The 15,862-nt window shown below is 41.1% G+C and overlaps 1 protein-coding gene across 1 annotated transcript in view; it reads right to left on the bottom strand.

The window, feature by feature from the left end:
* Positions 1-359: 359 nt before the first annotated feature.
* Positions 360-15,862, bottom strand: part of CSRNP3 (cysteine and serine rich nuclear protein 3) — a 141,774-nt gene continuing 126,271 nt past the window's right edge. The window contains exons 4-5 of the mRNA XM_021703142.1: positions 3,519-3,815; positions 360-1,436 (exon numbers count right to left, since the gene is read on the bottom strand). Of these exons, the coding sequence (XP_021558817.1) occupies positions 360-1,436; positions 3,519-3,815 (1,374 nt within the window). The remainder of the gene's footprint in view (positions 1,437-3,518; positions 3,816-15,862) is intronic.

The raw sequence follows: 15,862 nt of genomic DNA, 5'->3' as shown, positions 1-15,862 counted from the left end.
TCCCAGTCTCAGTTAACAATCTTGCACAGGCCCGATAATCCAAAACTTGGAGCTCTGATCTACACAGCTTGGCAGGTTTCACACAGTTTGACAGGTAGGCAACTGTGAGCTATGCTTTTTTAAAATTAGCATTTTTCTATCAAAACAGTCTGAAATCTTTTAAAATCCTCATAGAGACCGTATTTGTGCAACGCCACAGTTCACGTAGCTAGAAAGGAGAAAACGAAATACAGTCTGGAAGATTCACCGCAGTCCGGGTGTTCTTGGTCCTCAGTTTAAACAACCACGGGCCCAGGAAATCGAATGAAATAACAGGGCTTTCAGTAAGAGAAGGGGTGGTCCTAGGAGCATTTGAGCTACTAAACGGGGACGGTCTCAACCACGGGTGATTTGATGCACTCTTCGTGCAATCTGCTCTTTTCTGCCAGGCTCAAAGAATTTTCTGCAGGGTGCTCTGAAATGTGACTGTCACCATTCAACGCGGAGACAAACCCTTCCTGGGAGGGGCCTTTCAAGTATGAGTGAAATTCCACTTGAGGATGATTGGACCTGGGTTCGGGATATAAGCTATTGCAGGGCACACCGCTGTCACTTTCTGCAGAGGAGCAGCAAACGATGACAGAGGGGTTGGCGGCTGGGTAGTGGGGGGCGCCGTAGGCCTCTTCAGCTTGCCGGGCATAGTCAACAAACTGCTCCGGGGTCATGGTGTAAGGCACCAGCGACAGGGTACCTGTTTTCACAGGATCTCTTTCCGAATAGCTCTCAGAGATCTGGTTAGGCGTTCCTGGAATGTGGCTATCAATTTGGTAATACAGAGTTGAAGAGTTGGCATAAAAAGAAGCATTTTTCGCGTGCCCTTCGTGGACGGCCGAGCCGTCGGAGTAACAAAGGACGGAAGGGAGCGGGACGACTTCCGCATGGGTGCCCAAACCTTCCACGAAGCTGTCCCCTTTCTCGTCGTCGTCGTCGTCGTCGTCCTCCTCCTCCTCTTCCTCCTCCTCCTCCTCTTCCTCCTCCTCATCTGACTCACTAGGCGCCAGGCTCTGCGTGCTGGAATCGGTGACTCCGCTGCAGAAGCTGCTGCCGTCCTCCTCCTCCTCCTCCTCCTCCTCCTCCTCCTCCCCTTGGCAGTCTAATTCCTCTGCCGACTGCAGGTGCAGCACGGCGGCTTGGGGCTCCGTCTCAATCTCGAAATTGTCTGCGATGGAATACTCCACCGAGTGCGCGACGGGGCCCATGGAGCTACTGTGAGCGCTTATCTCACCATGGCAGCCGTTCAGCGTGGGGATCTGCTGCTCTCGGGTTTTCTCCAGTTCAAGTTTCATGATCGTGTGCAAAAAGTGAGTCCGGACACGGATCGGATTAAATTCAATTCTACCTGCTGTGTTACTACATCCTTCTTTAGTACAGCCGCATGGGAAAGACATTCGATCCACCTTGGAAGGAAGAACACAGATTAGCGCCGTGGAACTCGCAGAGACCAAAGACAACTCCAGCACCTCTCCGCAACCCCTTTGAACCTGGCATCGCTTAATCCCACTCGCGACAGAACCAATGATAATCATACTGCAAAGAAACGAAGAGGGCAAGGGAAGACTGTAACCGTCTTAAGCGTCAGCCTGGGCTTAAAACCTGTATTCAAAAGAAAAATGAGTCACGGCTGTTAAGTGTGGCATTTTAGTTCATGGACACCCCTCCCCATGCTTTCTTCTCTCTCCGTTCTCCCCTCCCCCCTTCTCCCCAGCCTATTACTTTTGCTCCCGTCTTTTCAAAGTCTCTCCCTTCCCCGGGCTCCCTTCACCCCCACAGCACGCGGCCTCACATGCCGAAGGTTAAACGACACAAACTTACTGTCCCCATCCCTACCTGCTGTTTTTAATCTAGAGGACATTTTCCATACTAGCCACCCCCCTCTTCTTGGCTTATTATAAAATGAACTCTTCTGCCCGACATGGCCAGATTGACACCACTTAGTCTCATGTAGCCTGATAGTTCGTTCTCCTTGGTTTTCCTTCCATTTGTTTGGATCCCTGGTCCACGGTGCATGTACGTGTCCTGCAGGGCTGGGACCGTTGTGCCCATTTATGACTCTGGCTGGTGGACCCATGCATTTAGGTCCTGGCCCTCCGCTGCCCCTCCCCACTCCAGGAGGCTATAAGCTTCTTGAGGGAGAGGGATGCTCATGTCACCGACATCCTAGAATTAGAGCGATTGGGCTCTGTCGGCAGAGTGTTTGGGTTCACCAAGTGTGGCGGGACTGAACTCGTCGCTCAGGTGATCGTAGGTGGAATTCTCGGCAATCCAAGGGCCCTCCCAAGACCTTTGCTAATTGCTACCAATTAAGCTGTATGCAGACCAGAGCGCGGGCCCCCACCAAGAACCGGCCCCGCTTGCCACCTTATCCAGGCGCAGGGAATGTCCTCTGTCACAGAGGAGAAGGCAGATTCAGCACAGTCATCCTGGTTTCAGTAAAAAGTAACGGCAGGGGGCAGAGCCAGATCTGTAACTGTTTTCTTACTCATGAATCCCTTTTCTGTTAATCCACTTTAAGCAACTGTTTAGCAGATGAGAACTAGCCTCTTTTTTTTTGCCTGCCTGAGTGGCTGTCCTTATCAAAAAAGGCAAGTTTCCTCATAAAATAATGACACCTAACCAATCATGGAGCATAAATCATACAGACGTACGGGGACTTGAGGATCATCTAGTCCCCAGGTTCGTAAACTCTTCCTTTCTTTCCTTTTCCTTTTCTTTCTTTCTTTCTTTCTTTTTTTTTTTTGGTAAAGGGCTAGAGAAGAAATATTTTAGGTTTTGTGGGCCCTACAGTGTCCCTGGCAACTACCCACTGCTGCTGTAAAAGCACCAACAGCGGTCACAGACGACACCAAAACAGACAAACAAAGAGACACAAAATGGCTGGGCTTCGCTCAGATGTTATTTACAGAAACGGATGGCAGCCAGATTTGTCCCGTGAACCACAGTTTGCCAACCATCAGTTCAGGACAGTCCTCTCATTTTTGAGATAAGGAAACTGAGCCCAGAAAGCTTACCTGACTTGCCAATTTCACACAACTGGTGGAAAGCAGAGCCAGGAGTAGAACTCCGTTTTCTTAAGTCCCAGTCTTGTCATTTTCCCACCAGTGTGTGCCACCACTCACCTATCGTTGTTTTGTACCCGGTCGATGGATCCGGAAACACAAACTCCTATGTCAGAGATGTCACGATCTCTCTGAGTGCTTGTAAGAACCCACAATACGCTGGTACAATAAATGAATCCAAGAGGAAATAATTCTGATGGACTAAACTACAGCTTGGGTTGCCTCTCACATCATATCTTATTTGTATCAGCGTATTATGTACACCCAGAGATGTCCCTGACTTAGTATTTCTCTCTTCTTGAGCCATAGGTTGTGCCTTGCTGCAAAGTTTCTTCCTATACGGGAGCAACTTCTTTCTCTGTCACGTGGGGGGTGGGGGGTATGAGGTCTCCTCTTGGGAGTCCTTGAAATCCAGATCCTTACCTGACACTTAATGCCTGCCAGGCTGCAGGTACACGTTTCTGGATCACAGAATACTCGGCAGTCGCAGCCACAGTCCTCTCTCGACAGGCGGATGGCGCGCAGCTCGTGCTTTTCTTCTACATCAATCTTTTTCACCCCCGAGGCCCGCAGCAGTGCTCTCCTTTTTTTCGTCGGCAGGGGTTGTAGAAAGAAGTACTCGTCTACCTCTGTGTTGTCTAAATCAATATCATCATCAGAAATGTCATCCACGGTAAGAGTGCTGGCTTCTTCAGATTCCACTGTGCCATTCTTGGTCATCTGGAAACACGGAGCAGCAAATACACTTAGCATTGGCAGGGTCTCAAGTTCCTACTTTTACCCGTGGTAGAATAAAACTATTATAAAACATCATGTCCCCATAATCCAGAGTGTTTGTGGGTCATCTTATTTCCTTTTATTTTTCTCTTTGGAGAAGTCACAGGAAAGAAAAAGGAAGGCATCAAAATGATAGGCTTTTAAATGCACTGGTAACAGAAGACTTCATTGGAACTCTGAACCTCCTAATGTAAGGAGTTAGAGTTTTTAGCCAGTGCGATGTGAAAAAGGCCAAAGGTTACAGATGCCCATTAGGGAAAGCTATCTTTAGACTCAGTCCGTGATGGGCAGCCCTGATGGTGGAATAAATGTGTCCTTGTTCAGAGGTGATAGCATCTCAGTGGAAGCCACTGCCACCTAAATCAGCAAACATGTCCTTGAAATAACCACTCTGTCTTTTGGGGCGCCAGCAAAACCGTGAACTAGGAAATAACATCGTCCTGTACTGTGCTATTGGGATTACAAACACGGTTACCCTACAGGACATTCCAAGAATGAGGGCTGGATATGAAGTAATCAGTCAGGTCAGTGTGCTATCAGAAAGACAAGGAGCAGAGAGCAGCGCGGGCAGGCTCTCGCCAACGGGCAACCGAAACAATAAACTCAGCCCTCAAAGGACTTCACGTGAACCTGTGCCCAAAGCAATAGCTTCTGCGTCATAGCTCATGTGGACAGCTATGTCTCATCTACTCATAACTATTCTGCTTCTATTTATATTTCTTTTCTAAATTAATTTCATCCATCAGGAAACTCTGAATCAGTGTTTCACTTCTTACTGTTAGACCAGCACATATTATGTTTCCTTCATAAAAAAAGCACTTAGAAAGAGACATTTTCTCTGAATATGAGCGAGAAACGTACCCTGAGAAGCAGCACAGGAATAAATGTAGAAACGCCATAAGGGCTTACTCTAAACGTAGAAGCTATTTTGATTCTTTAATTTTTAAATTTTTTACTTCATAAACTTCATTACTTGTAATTATTACCATGCCACTTTAAAAAATTTATTTATTTGATGGGGGGGAAGAGGCAGAGGCAGAGCTAGAAGCAGACTCCCCACTGAGCAGGGAGCCCCACGTGGGGCTTGGTCCCAGGACCCCGAGATCAGGACCTGAGTCGAAGGCAGACGCTTAACCGACTGAGCCACCCAGGCACCCCCATGCTATTTTTTTTTTTAATCTTAACAACAGTTCAGTTATTCCACAGTTAAAATACTCAGACATCAGACATCATCCTTTGATCTTCATAGGAGAAAGTCCAACAGTCAGATAAAAATATTTATTATTGACCAAAAACCACAAACTGGAAAACTCTGAATACATTGGAAAACAAGTAGAAGACTGGTCTTTACCCTCAAGAAGAGGAAACAATACAGTAGCAAGTGTATAGTAAAATATATTACAGAGGGCCTCTGAACTGCATTTTCAAATACCACTAAATTATATTTTTTGAATAATTCAGAGCTTAAGCCTGTGTTCTTGCAACAATGGGCCTTCCCCTTTATGGGGTTTTGCTTCTCAGTGGGATCTGCAAATGCATTTCCTTTGTTGGCATTTCTTTATGCCATGTTGGCTAAGCTGTTTCCACGTTTCTGTGATGTCCACTACTAGGATGTTACTCTGATTGATAGCTGTTATCATTTTTGTTAATTCTTATTTGCTAATAGAAGCATAAGCATCTTTCTATCTGTGAAGATCTGACTTCCTAGGAAATTCAAGTGTGTAATTATCTAGCACATACTCAACCCTCTGTGATAGGTAACGCTGCATTAACAAATAGGAAGCATTACCTTTCCCATCTTGTCACTTTGTGGCATTTAGATTTGTTTTCATTAATTCTTGGCCTGTCTATGTGAGCCGTGTCAAGGTCTGATTCCATAGCTCATGTAGAACACCCAGGACTTGGTGAGCATGATTCATTTTAATATTTCTTTCCTACTTACTCTCCGTGTTCTATCTTTATGTTCCCTCGTGCAACCGGTAACATCACAAAACAATGAAAAACCCTCCATTTTATATCAACAGGGCCTGATTTTTTAAAAAATAAACGGCTGCTAATATATCAGTGAAAATTGTTAGGGGAATATGAATTAGCAATTGGCATCTAAAAATTAAAAAAAAAGCTATCTCAAATAAATTAGAGATGACGCTTATTCCAAATATAAGTGTTCTTAGAAATACAATATGCGCCTCTTATTCCCACATATTTAAATTACAATAAACAATTTCATTTCAAGATAAAAATTCAATCAAGAATCTAAAAACTCTTCACACAGAGCTACACACTGTTTTCACTCTTGTTTAGGAACCCACAGGGGCCCTAATCCAGATTTCAAAATCTCGTGTTAACATTGAGGTGATCTGGCAAGGTTTTCTCCTCACCTCCCCACTATCACCTTTGTCATTTCATTTTTTTTTAAGTTTAATTTATTTATTTTATTTGAGAGAGAGAGAGAGAGCTTGTGAAAGCAGGGGGAGGGGCAAAGGGAGAGAGAGAATCCCAAGCATACTCCCTGCTGAGCACAGAGCACCATGGGGGGCTAGATCTTACGACGCTGAGATCATGACCTGAGCCAAAATCAAGAGTCAGATGCTCAACTGACTGAGCCACCCAAGCACCCGTCATCTCTGCCATTTCTAATGAAGATTGGAAATATTTGAGTTCATCCTAGTCAGATGCCTTTTCTCCCCTTCCTTACAGTTTCTGGTGTGGTAGCCATTGAGAGATACTCTCTACCTTCCCAGCCCCTCCTGTGGTCTGTGCCCATTTGCTCCTTTAAAACCCAGGCCAAACCTACCAAGTTTAAATGCTCTTTAAAATTGGAGCATTATATAGATTATTTTCAAAAGCATCTTCTCATATTAGAGCAATAGGGAAAAAAGTCAGTGAGCTCCCTATTTTGGGGCACAACTCACGTCCATCATGCTCTCAAGATCTGGAGCAAAGAAACCAGAGAGTCTTCAAGATTGCCTCACCTACATTTCCTGACTTCTTTACTCTACCACCCATTTTCACAAGAATATTCATTTTGTACATTTCTTTCTCTCCCCCTCCCCCAACTTTATTGAAACATAATTGACCTAAAACATTGTGTAAGCTTAAGGTGTATGTGTCGATTTAAGACACTTGTATATTGAATAATGAACACCACTGTAGCATTAGCTGATATTGCCATCGTATCACATAATTACCACTTCTTTTTTGTGATGGGACCATTTCAGATGTACTCTCTTGGCAACTTTGAAGTATGTAACACAGTAGTGTGAGCCACAATCACCATGCTGTACATGAGATCTACAGAACGTATTCATCTTATAACTAGAAGTTTATAGCCTTTGACCAGCATCTCCCCATTTCCCTTACTTTCCAGCTCCTGGCAACCACTATTCTACTCTCTATTTCTATGAGTTCTGCTTTTTTAGGTTCCACATGTAAGTGCTATTATACCACATTTGTCTTTCTTTGAGTTACTCCACTTAGCATAATGCCCTCAAGGTCCATCCATTTGTCGCAAATGGCAGGATTTCTCATGGCTGGATAAGATTCCGTTGCATATATATAACATTTCTCTCTGTCAATATGAGGGTTACCTTTAAATGTCTTTTCTCTATCTCAAAATAGATCCATTGAATTTTCAGGCTTTAGTTCATCAGATGCAGCCTCCTTATTTTATGCAGTAATAAGGCCCAGATTAATTGTGACCTCTCCAACACACACTTATAATACCTAATTCCCTGACCCCTATTTAATATGCTTTTCCCTGTACCTCAAGGTTCCAAGTTTCTGATGGTAGACAATGCAGTGCTGGAACTCTTACATGTAATTAAACACAATGTATCTAAAAATCTATTCTGTTTATAAAAAAAAAATGCCTACAGAGTAATGAGCACATTCAAAGGAATGCTCCTTTTTGAGATAGATACCTTAGAATATAGTCTGGGACGTGGACCATTTCTAGTTCAGTGCTCTTTCCCCAAAGTAACCTTGACTTCCCAAGAGCTAAAAAAAAAACTTGCCAAAATGTGGTTTAATTACACTGTGGTTAACTACCAAATAATGCTGGCCCTCAAACATACTTTTGTTTCTGTGTACGTGTGTGTAAAAAGAGAGAGAGCTTGGAGGTGAGGATGAAAGGGAGGTGGGAGAGATATGAGATGAGATTAACAATATTAATAAGAGGGGTGCCTGGGTGGCTCAGTCATTAAGCTTCTGCCTTCGGCTCAGGTCATGATCCCAGGGTCTTGGGATCGAACCCCGCATCGGGTTCCCTGCTCCGTGGGAAGCCTGCTTCTCCCTCTCCCACTCCCCCTGCTTGTGTTCCCTCTCTCGCTGTCTCTCTCTGTCAAATAAATAAATAAAATCTTTAAAAAAATACCTATAACAATATTAATAAGAGCAGTTTTTGACTCTGCGTGCCTGGCGCTGCTCTAAGCACTTTACCTGCATGAACTCATTTAGCGTCACAAAAATCTCATCAGGTAGATACTATCATTATACTCATTTAACTGATGAGGAAAGTGAGGCACAGGGTGCTAAATAACTTGTCCAAGATCTCAAGCAGTAAGGGTGGGCACCAAGTCACAATCTTAGATATTTGACTCCACGGCTTGTGCTCTTAATTGCCATGATATTACATATATACACTGCTTTTATATATTAAAGTATATTGAATAGTCTTTGTGCTTACTTTGCATTTAAGCATTAGGTATGTCAGAGCACAAGATACAGGTGTTGATCTCAATGGATTGGAGTAAAGAGATGAGGAATCTAGTAATTTTTATCCAGTTCATAGGGATTTTCTCGCTGAGAGTGAACACAGGGCACCTGGGGGTGCTGGTGGTGGAGTGAGGAAGGAAGACTTCCACATCTAAGCTAAACTCTGAAGATGGAGTAGCAGTGAGATGACCAAGTGGGGGCAGAAGGCGTTCCATACTCAGCAACAATATAGTTTCAAAGGTCTGAGATGGAACAGAGCATGGTGTTTCATTGGCCTACAAATTATTCAGAAGACTGGGACTTGTGCAGGATCACTTCCTGTCTTGGTCCATAAGCAAAGAACAAAAAGTAAATAAATTGTAGGCCTCTAGAGAGTAGTTCCTCTGTTCCCCTGCCTTAGTCACCTCAGAGGTGATAAGTAATGACCTAAATCAGGATTTGGTTAAATGATCTTTATCTTTAGATTTATCCTACTTGTGTGCATTTATTTATATTATAATGGAAAAATATCAAGGTCAAAGACTCGTGTGTGTGTGTGTGTGTGTGTGTGTACTTTTGCTTGCTTTGTTCCAGGAATGATAATTAAGATGAGACTTAGTTCTTGAGTCACTGTGTAAACTTGTCCAGACTCATTCTACAATTGAAAGGACTATAACTTTCTTTAAATAGAATGCAAACATCTTAATTTTGCAAATCTGTCTGATTTGTACTGATAAGTATTTAGAACAAATAGTTCATAAGCCCAATAGAGTAAAATCTTTGCCCATCTAAATACACTTGAAGGATGGGATACATTACTGTCAGAATCAGTGGAATGATTCTCAGACTGCTTTAGTCAAGCACAGGGCAAGGGGGGCTCAAATGAAAGTCAGCATTCAACCCCCTGCCTTTTTTTTTTTTTTTTGCCATGTCATGTGGGGATGAATTCCACCATAAATGTGGATTTACTAAAATGCTAAAAACAAGACCAAAACCAACAAAAATAAAAACACTCCCTTTTAGCAGTTAAAAGGTATTCTTAGTAATAAAGTCTCCTGGTTATTACAACGTTATTAGCACATGTAAAAATGACAGTGGAAAGAAATCAGAATATGAAAATAATTCAATTCCACAAACACTGATTACTGCTTATTATAGTGATGATAATGATGTTGAGAATGACCCAAGCTACCATATATTGAAAACCAGTCACTGGGCTCTATACTTTATATAAATTATCTCATCTAATTTGTACAACAATCTTATGAAATATTTTTTAATTATTGAGAAAATTGGAGCCTTGAGAAGATAATTTGCCAAAGTCTAGCCAGTGATTGTACTGAGAATCAAACTCAGGTCTATTTGACCTCAAAGCTAAAGCCAGGCTCTTAAGAGCAGTTTAGAGTAAGAATTCCTAGGGCAATAGTAGAACCCTACACAGAAGGGGGAAAAAAGGATACGGTTGCAGCTACATTCCAAGAGCTGATCCCAGTGCTATGGGAGCAGACAGAAGAGCAGTACAAGCTTCCTTAGACTTAGCTCATTCAGAAATGAAAGATATGATTCAGACACAGAGAATAAGAGCTTAGAACAGAAGAAAACTGGAAGCAAGCTGAAGATAAATGACATTTCTCTGGGCACCTATTCTGTGAGCATGTGGTGGCGGACTTTCTAATGGAGATGTCAGCAGAAGAAACTGGTCCAAGTTCACTGTTGAACTTTCCGAGCCGACTTTCAACTCATTTACCCTGGCCTGTATTTAATTAGCATAGTATGCTGCCTAATTTTGTAATAATATATTATTTTTGGTGATTAGCTTCACGTATATTTCTCCCAACATAATGTGCACGCATTGAGAACAGAGACCAAGTCTGTCTTTTTCACCACTGTATCCCCAGAACTTTGTTAACTGCAGTCCGACAGTAATTGATTAATAAATATTTTTGAATAAATGAATGAGTGAATGAATGAATGCACGCTTAATCACTATACTGCCAGCTATTGTATAAGTGACAGGATTTACAGATGTATGACAGTTCTGCCATCTAAAGAGCTTCCAGCCTGGTGGAGAGATGACCATGAAATAAATGTGATACAGTGCAGTAAGAGCAACAAAATATACGTGCAAGTTATAGAAGCAGTGGGGAGAAGGAAATGATAGACAAGTGAAATCGAAGGGTAGAGACAAAGACACAAAGGATTATTTAGCTCCTATTCTGATTCCACAATCTCTATCAAGGAGAAACTTCAAACCAGAAATGGGAGAACAGATATGTTAGTAAGGATTTAACATATAAAAAAGAGGTGGGGAGACAGTGAGATAGTACTCAGCTGTTATATGTAAGAATCTCCAGGTCCAGGCCATTCACGCTCTCGAGCAATGAAAAAGCTTGAAGCTATGGTTGTTCAGTCTAATATGTGTGAAGCGCAATGGAGAAAGATATCAAAAGATGATCAAAATGGGAGTGAATTGTTTAAAATAAAAACTAATTCTAGGTAATACTCTAGAAAGGATTATTTAAACAGATGGTCTCTGAATATTTGAAGAAAGAGAGCCATGACTACTGGAGTTATAACTGAGGTCACTAAAGCGAGAATGTCCATTTGTCAAATTAGACTCCATGCAGAACCTAAAGCTATATAAAATAGATAAAAGCAGGAGTAAGGTATAGAGCCCTGACCTCGTGGAACATAACTAGAAAACCACTGATCTAGTCCTGTGATTCTCAGACAAAATTTTTCATGTTCTTTACATAGAAGGGCAAAATGCGAACTCATTAATAAGAGTATGGTTGGATACATGAATTTTTAGTTATTTGTACAGTTGAAAATGTCTCTAATAACAGGGACACTCAGCACTTTCACACGATCAGTGAGGGTGGGAAGAGGGGTGTGGCACATACAACAACAAGTCTCAGTGGAGGTCATGGTGGGATGGTGAAAGGGAAAGTTCCCTTTTCCCATTGAGGATCACTACTCTGAGAGAATATCCTGAACCTAGACCCTGTCTTGTTAAATATAATTTTCAAATCATATCTGGATGAAGGCTAAGGGGTGGGCTTATCACATTTGAGGATGACAACATCAGGCTTATTCAAATTAAAGAACAAACTTTATTGATCGCTCTCATGTATGTCATGTCCAGCACTAAAGAGGATTCTTGCCTGGAGATGTAGTAAGTTTTAATTTATATGATGATGCTGACCTGATTTACCTGGGCTTTGTTTGTTTGCTTGCTTTTTGTTGTTGCTCTTTTACTTACATTTACTTATTTAATATGAACAAACAAAATGATCAAGGTCCAAAAAGCTACTGTACCTTTAGTGTATACTCAGGGATAGAGCATCCACAACTTGGGAGGGGATAATGTAACACATTCCTTTATACCGGATAGATCCTCTCTGGAGTACAATATTTTGGTATTATGGTACAATATTCTACCATATTTTGAGGTAGACATTAACAAACAGCATTATATCCAGGGGAATGTTACCAGAGTGAAAAGTGTCTTAGGAGGATTAATGGGAAGAACTAAGGATGTCTAAACCTATAGAAAGAAACACATGGAGCCCACATAACCCACTTGTCAAATACTGGCATATCCACCACCATTGCTTTCAAACACTTGGAGTTTAGAGAACAGGGGCAGGGTTTATTCTGTGTGCCTAGAGGGCAGAATTAGGGTTAAAAGATAGAATTAGATGGCAGCATTCTGGTCAATGTAAAGAAGAACTTTCTAACAATTACGGCTGGATAAGTAGAATCAGCTCTCTCAAAAAGCAATGTGCTCCGGGTCATCAAAGATGTGCAGTCAGTGGCTTTGTACTGGACATAGTTTTGTGCTATGAGTTGGATAGACAATCTAGTCACTAATTCTCTGGCAAAATGAAGAAAAATATTCATATTCTTTTGATATTCAGTCAAATCTTATAGGATAACTCTTCTGTTCATTAGTTGTTAATTGCAGGTGGCAAATTGGAACCAATTTAATTATACCCTCAAAGAGCCAGGAAGATTTGCTTGTTTTGCCAGCCTGTAAGAATTTCAGCAACCTGAATTTACAGTGTGTCTGTGGCTTACATACCATCACCAAAGTCACCAGAAAGGATGATAACATCAACACATAAGACATGTAAACTTTCATATGTTCCGTTATCCTCCCTCTGGTTTAGATCAACATTGCTTCTTTTAGTGGTGGCTACTAAGCCAAATGAAGCCAACATTGTGCAGGTAAATATTTAATGATGGTGTCTCTGAAAAAAAAAAAAAGTTCTAATGTGTTGTGTTTGTCAAGTTCCATGGTGTAAAGAGTCCTCATCATAGCTGATTTCCAGCTACCACTGGGAAGATATACACACAATACAATTTAGTAAGCTACTTTCGTGAGCTGCCTCTAGCACAGCACTGGATGCATTCCATAGTTTAATCAGGAGAATCAGTTCAGCTGACTTCTCCTGAACCAGAGGATCAACATATATTGCATAGGAAGAATGTAAAGATTTGATGACATATGTTTGATTGTTCCATTAAAACTAAAATACCAGCGGGGCGCCTGGGTGGCTCAGTTGGTTAAGCGACTGCCTTCGGCTCAGGTCATGATCCTGGAGTCCCTGGCTCGAGTCCCGCGTCGGGCTCCCTGCTCGGCAGGGAGTCTGCTTCTCCCTCTGACCCTCCCCCTCTCATGCTCTCTCTCAAATAAATAAATAAAATTTTTTTTAAAAAAAAAAAACTAAAATACCAGCAATATTTTGAAAGAACATGTTCTTAAATGTATTGCATTTGCCCAGGGCTGAAGCCTGGTCTCTCAGTCTCCATCACTATGGTTAGGTGTATTTTTTCTGTACTTGTCAAAATAGGTTGTACAGATGACATGACAGGTATTTGGCAAATACCAAAGTTTTTCATCTGGTGTTGGAGCAGGCCTCCATTTAGGAATACATTCTGGAAACACTGGCACTAACTATGCTCTTGAGCAATCTCTCCAGAATATAACAGAGAAGTTCTGTAGGGATAAATGCAGTTTAAAAATACCATGACCAGACTTTGACCCATCTAATAAAGAACTATAGTATGATGAAATAGTTAAAGACACATACAAAAATTTGGAAACTAGATTTGAGATAATAGCCTGTGTCAACCATCTCCCACAAACCCCCAATCCTTTATATCTTCTAGAGCATTTGGGGTATTCACCTAGAGGTTAGTAAATCACAAGACTGTTGAAGGGATAAAAGGAACAGGGCTGGAGGTGAAGGTGGAGAATTATGTCGCATGGGTGAGTCACTAAGTGAATAAAGCACGACCATAAATGTAAGATTTCAAGCGAAGAAAATTTAGATAGAAATTTTTAAAAGGTTGACCATTAAAGGTTGATCATTAAAAGCTACCAGGTGGTAACTCTTGTTTAATGAAGAAAGAGAGCAAACAACCAAGCATCACTCAAGGAACACATGCATGACTGAAAAATTGGGAGAACTATGTAACTCTGGGAAGTAGTTGGAAATGGTACCAGAGTGGAGCCAGACCCTTGATCTCAGAAAGGAGAAAGAGAACAATCAAAGTTGAAAAAACATTGAGAAGGAGAGCCAGTCAAGGCTGTGAAAGCTAAATTAAATTTCCTAGAACAAGGTAGTAGAATCCAGTAAGATATAACCCAGAGTCAATTGGAATGCCAACACTCTTTGGAACATAAATGGCTGCTTAATGCATTTTACAGATACATGTGAAATGGGAATAAAGGCTAATGTAATTGTTCAACAATGTGGTGCAGATGATGAAATCTAAGCACTTAATTTGGAAAAGAGTATAGTATTAAGATGACTGCCTTGATTCTGTGAAGAGTATGACATGTTTGAATGGGTTTGACAGGGAAAATGGACTATTCTCTGTAATTCAGAAATCTAAAGCTAGTTATTTCTTCTAGGAACAAGCATTTTATTCATTTAGCTTTCTCTATTGTTTTTTGACAATGTTTTGAACACCAACACCACCAACAAAAAAGACACTTGAACCCCCGAATGGAATTGGACTTGTTCTACACATCTAATTGTATAGATTATTGCCCAATGTGTCTAACTCATTTGATTAAGAGATGGATTACTCAATAGGAAGCAATGTTACAGTGAGAAACTAAATTCCTATTCTTATTTTGTTTCCAAACTATTTATTATAAGGGAACATCAAGAAGAGGGTAGTGTATGTTTCTGTTTACTAACCTTTCACTAGGAAGGCCCCAACAGGCCCCAAGCATAAGTGGGTTCTCTATTTGGAACCTAGAGAAACAGCCTGGAAAGACTTGGAGACACAGTGGAAAGAGAAACTTCTAGGCTGTTGGTTCTCAAATAAGGAAAAGGGAAACTACTCAGTTCCATGTCCAGTGAGTTTCCTGTTGTGTTGTATCTGGTCTCCATGGGGAGGGCTTTAGAAAGTGTCTTGCCAGATGTTACCTTCTCTCTCCTTACTCAATAGATAGTTAGTTCACAGCCACTCACAGAGGTCCACCTCCAGTCAAAGACAAAGTGGAGAAGTTTATAACACTCCTTGCTTTCCTCTTTTGACCCCTCTCTGTGCCAGAGACCCTACTGCTGCCCCAGTCAAAATATGGAATCAATTTAGCTACATTTATTTTATTCCTTACTCCAGAGATATTAATATTTCAAGACAAATGTTACATGAAAAGTGAAATTTCACGTATCTGAGTGATTATTTTTGGATAGCTAATGTTTTTGGATAGCTAATTTTAGATTTTGGATAGCTAAACCTTAGACAAGTATAGTCAATGATATTTTAAAAATCATAAAAGCTAATATACTAAAGGAATTATAATTAAAATATACAACTGTTTCTTCATTCGGTTTTCTCAGATTTTTTTTAGCAAACTGGTCCACATTGCTATGATCTTTAATTAGGTTTGTGTAATATGTTTCTGAGTTTCTAAATATTTTTAGTACAGCAAGGCTAAGATCAGATCACCTTAGAATCCCATTATCTTTTTGCTTGGTATTCATTTGAAAGGAGCAATGATATCCAAATATCTTCTGTTTATATCTTCACCAAAAGGGAAAGTTGCATGTTTTCACTTATCAATGACAAACCAAGCCATGACACCCACTCGAATGACTGCCTCTCCAACTTCCAACACTAAGCACAATAAAAAAAAAAAAAAAAAAAAGATGAATCAATAGGAGAATTTTTTTTGCCTCTTCTTTTCTTCTTCAGCTTATTAAAGAAAAAGCATAAGAGTAGCTGAATACAAATTATAGGATCAGAATATATTACTGCCTGATATGGAAGGT

The sequence above is a fragment of the Neomonachus schauinslandi genome, chromosome 3 (genome assembly GCF_002201575.2).
Source record: "Neomonachus schauinslandi chromosome 3, ASM220157v2, whole genome shotgun sequence".
NCBI lineage: Eukaryota > Metazoa > Chordata > Mammalia > Carnivora > Phocidae > Neomonachus > Neomonachus schauinslandi.
This window is presented reverse-complemented; position numbering and strand designations above follow the sequence as displayed.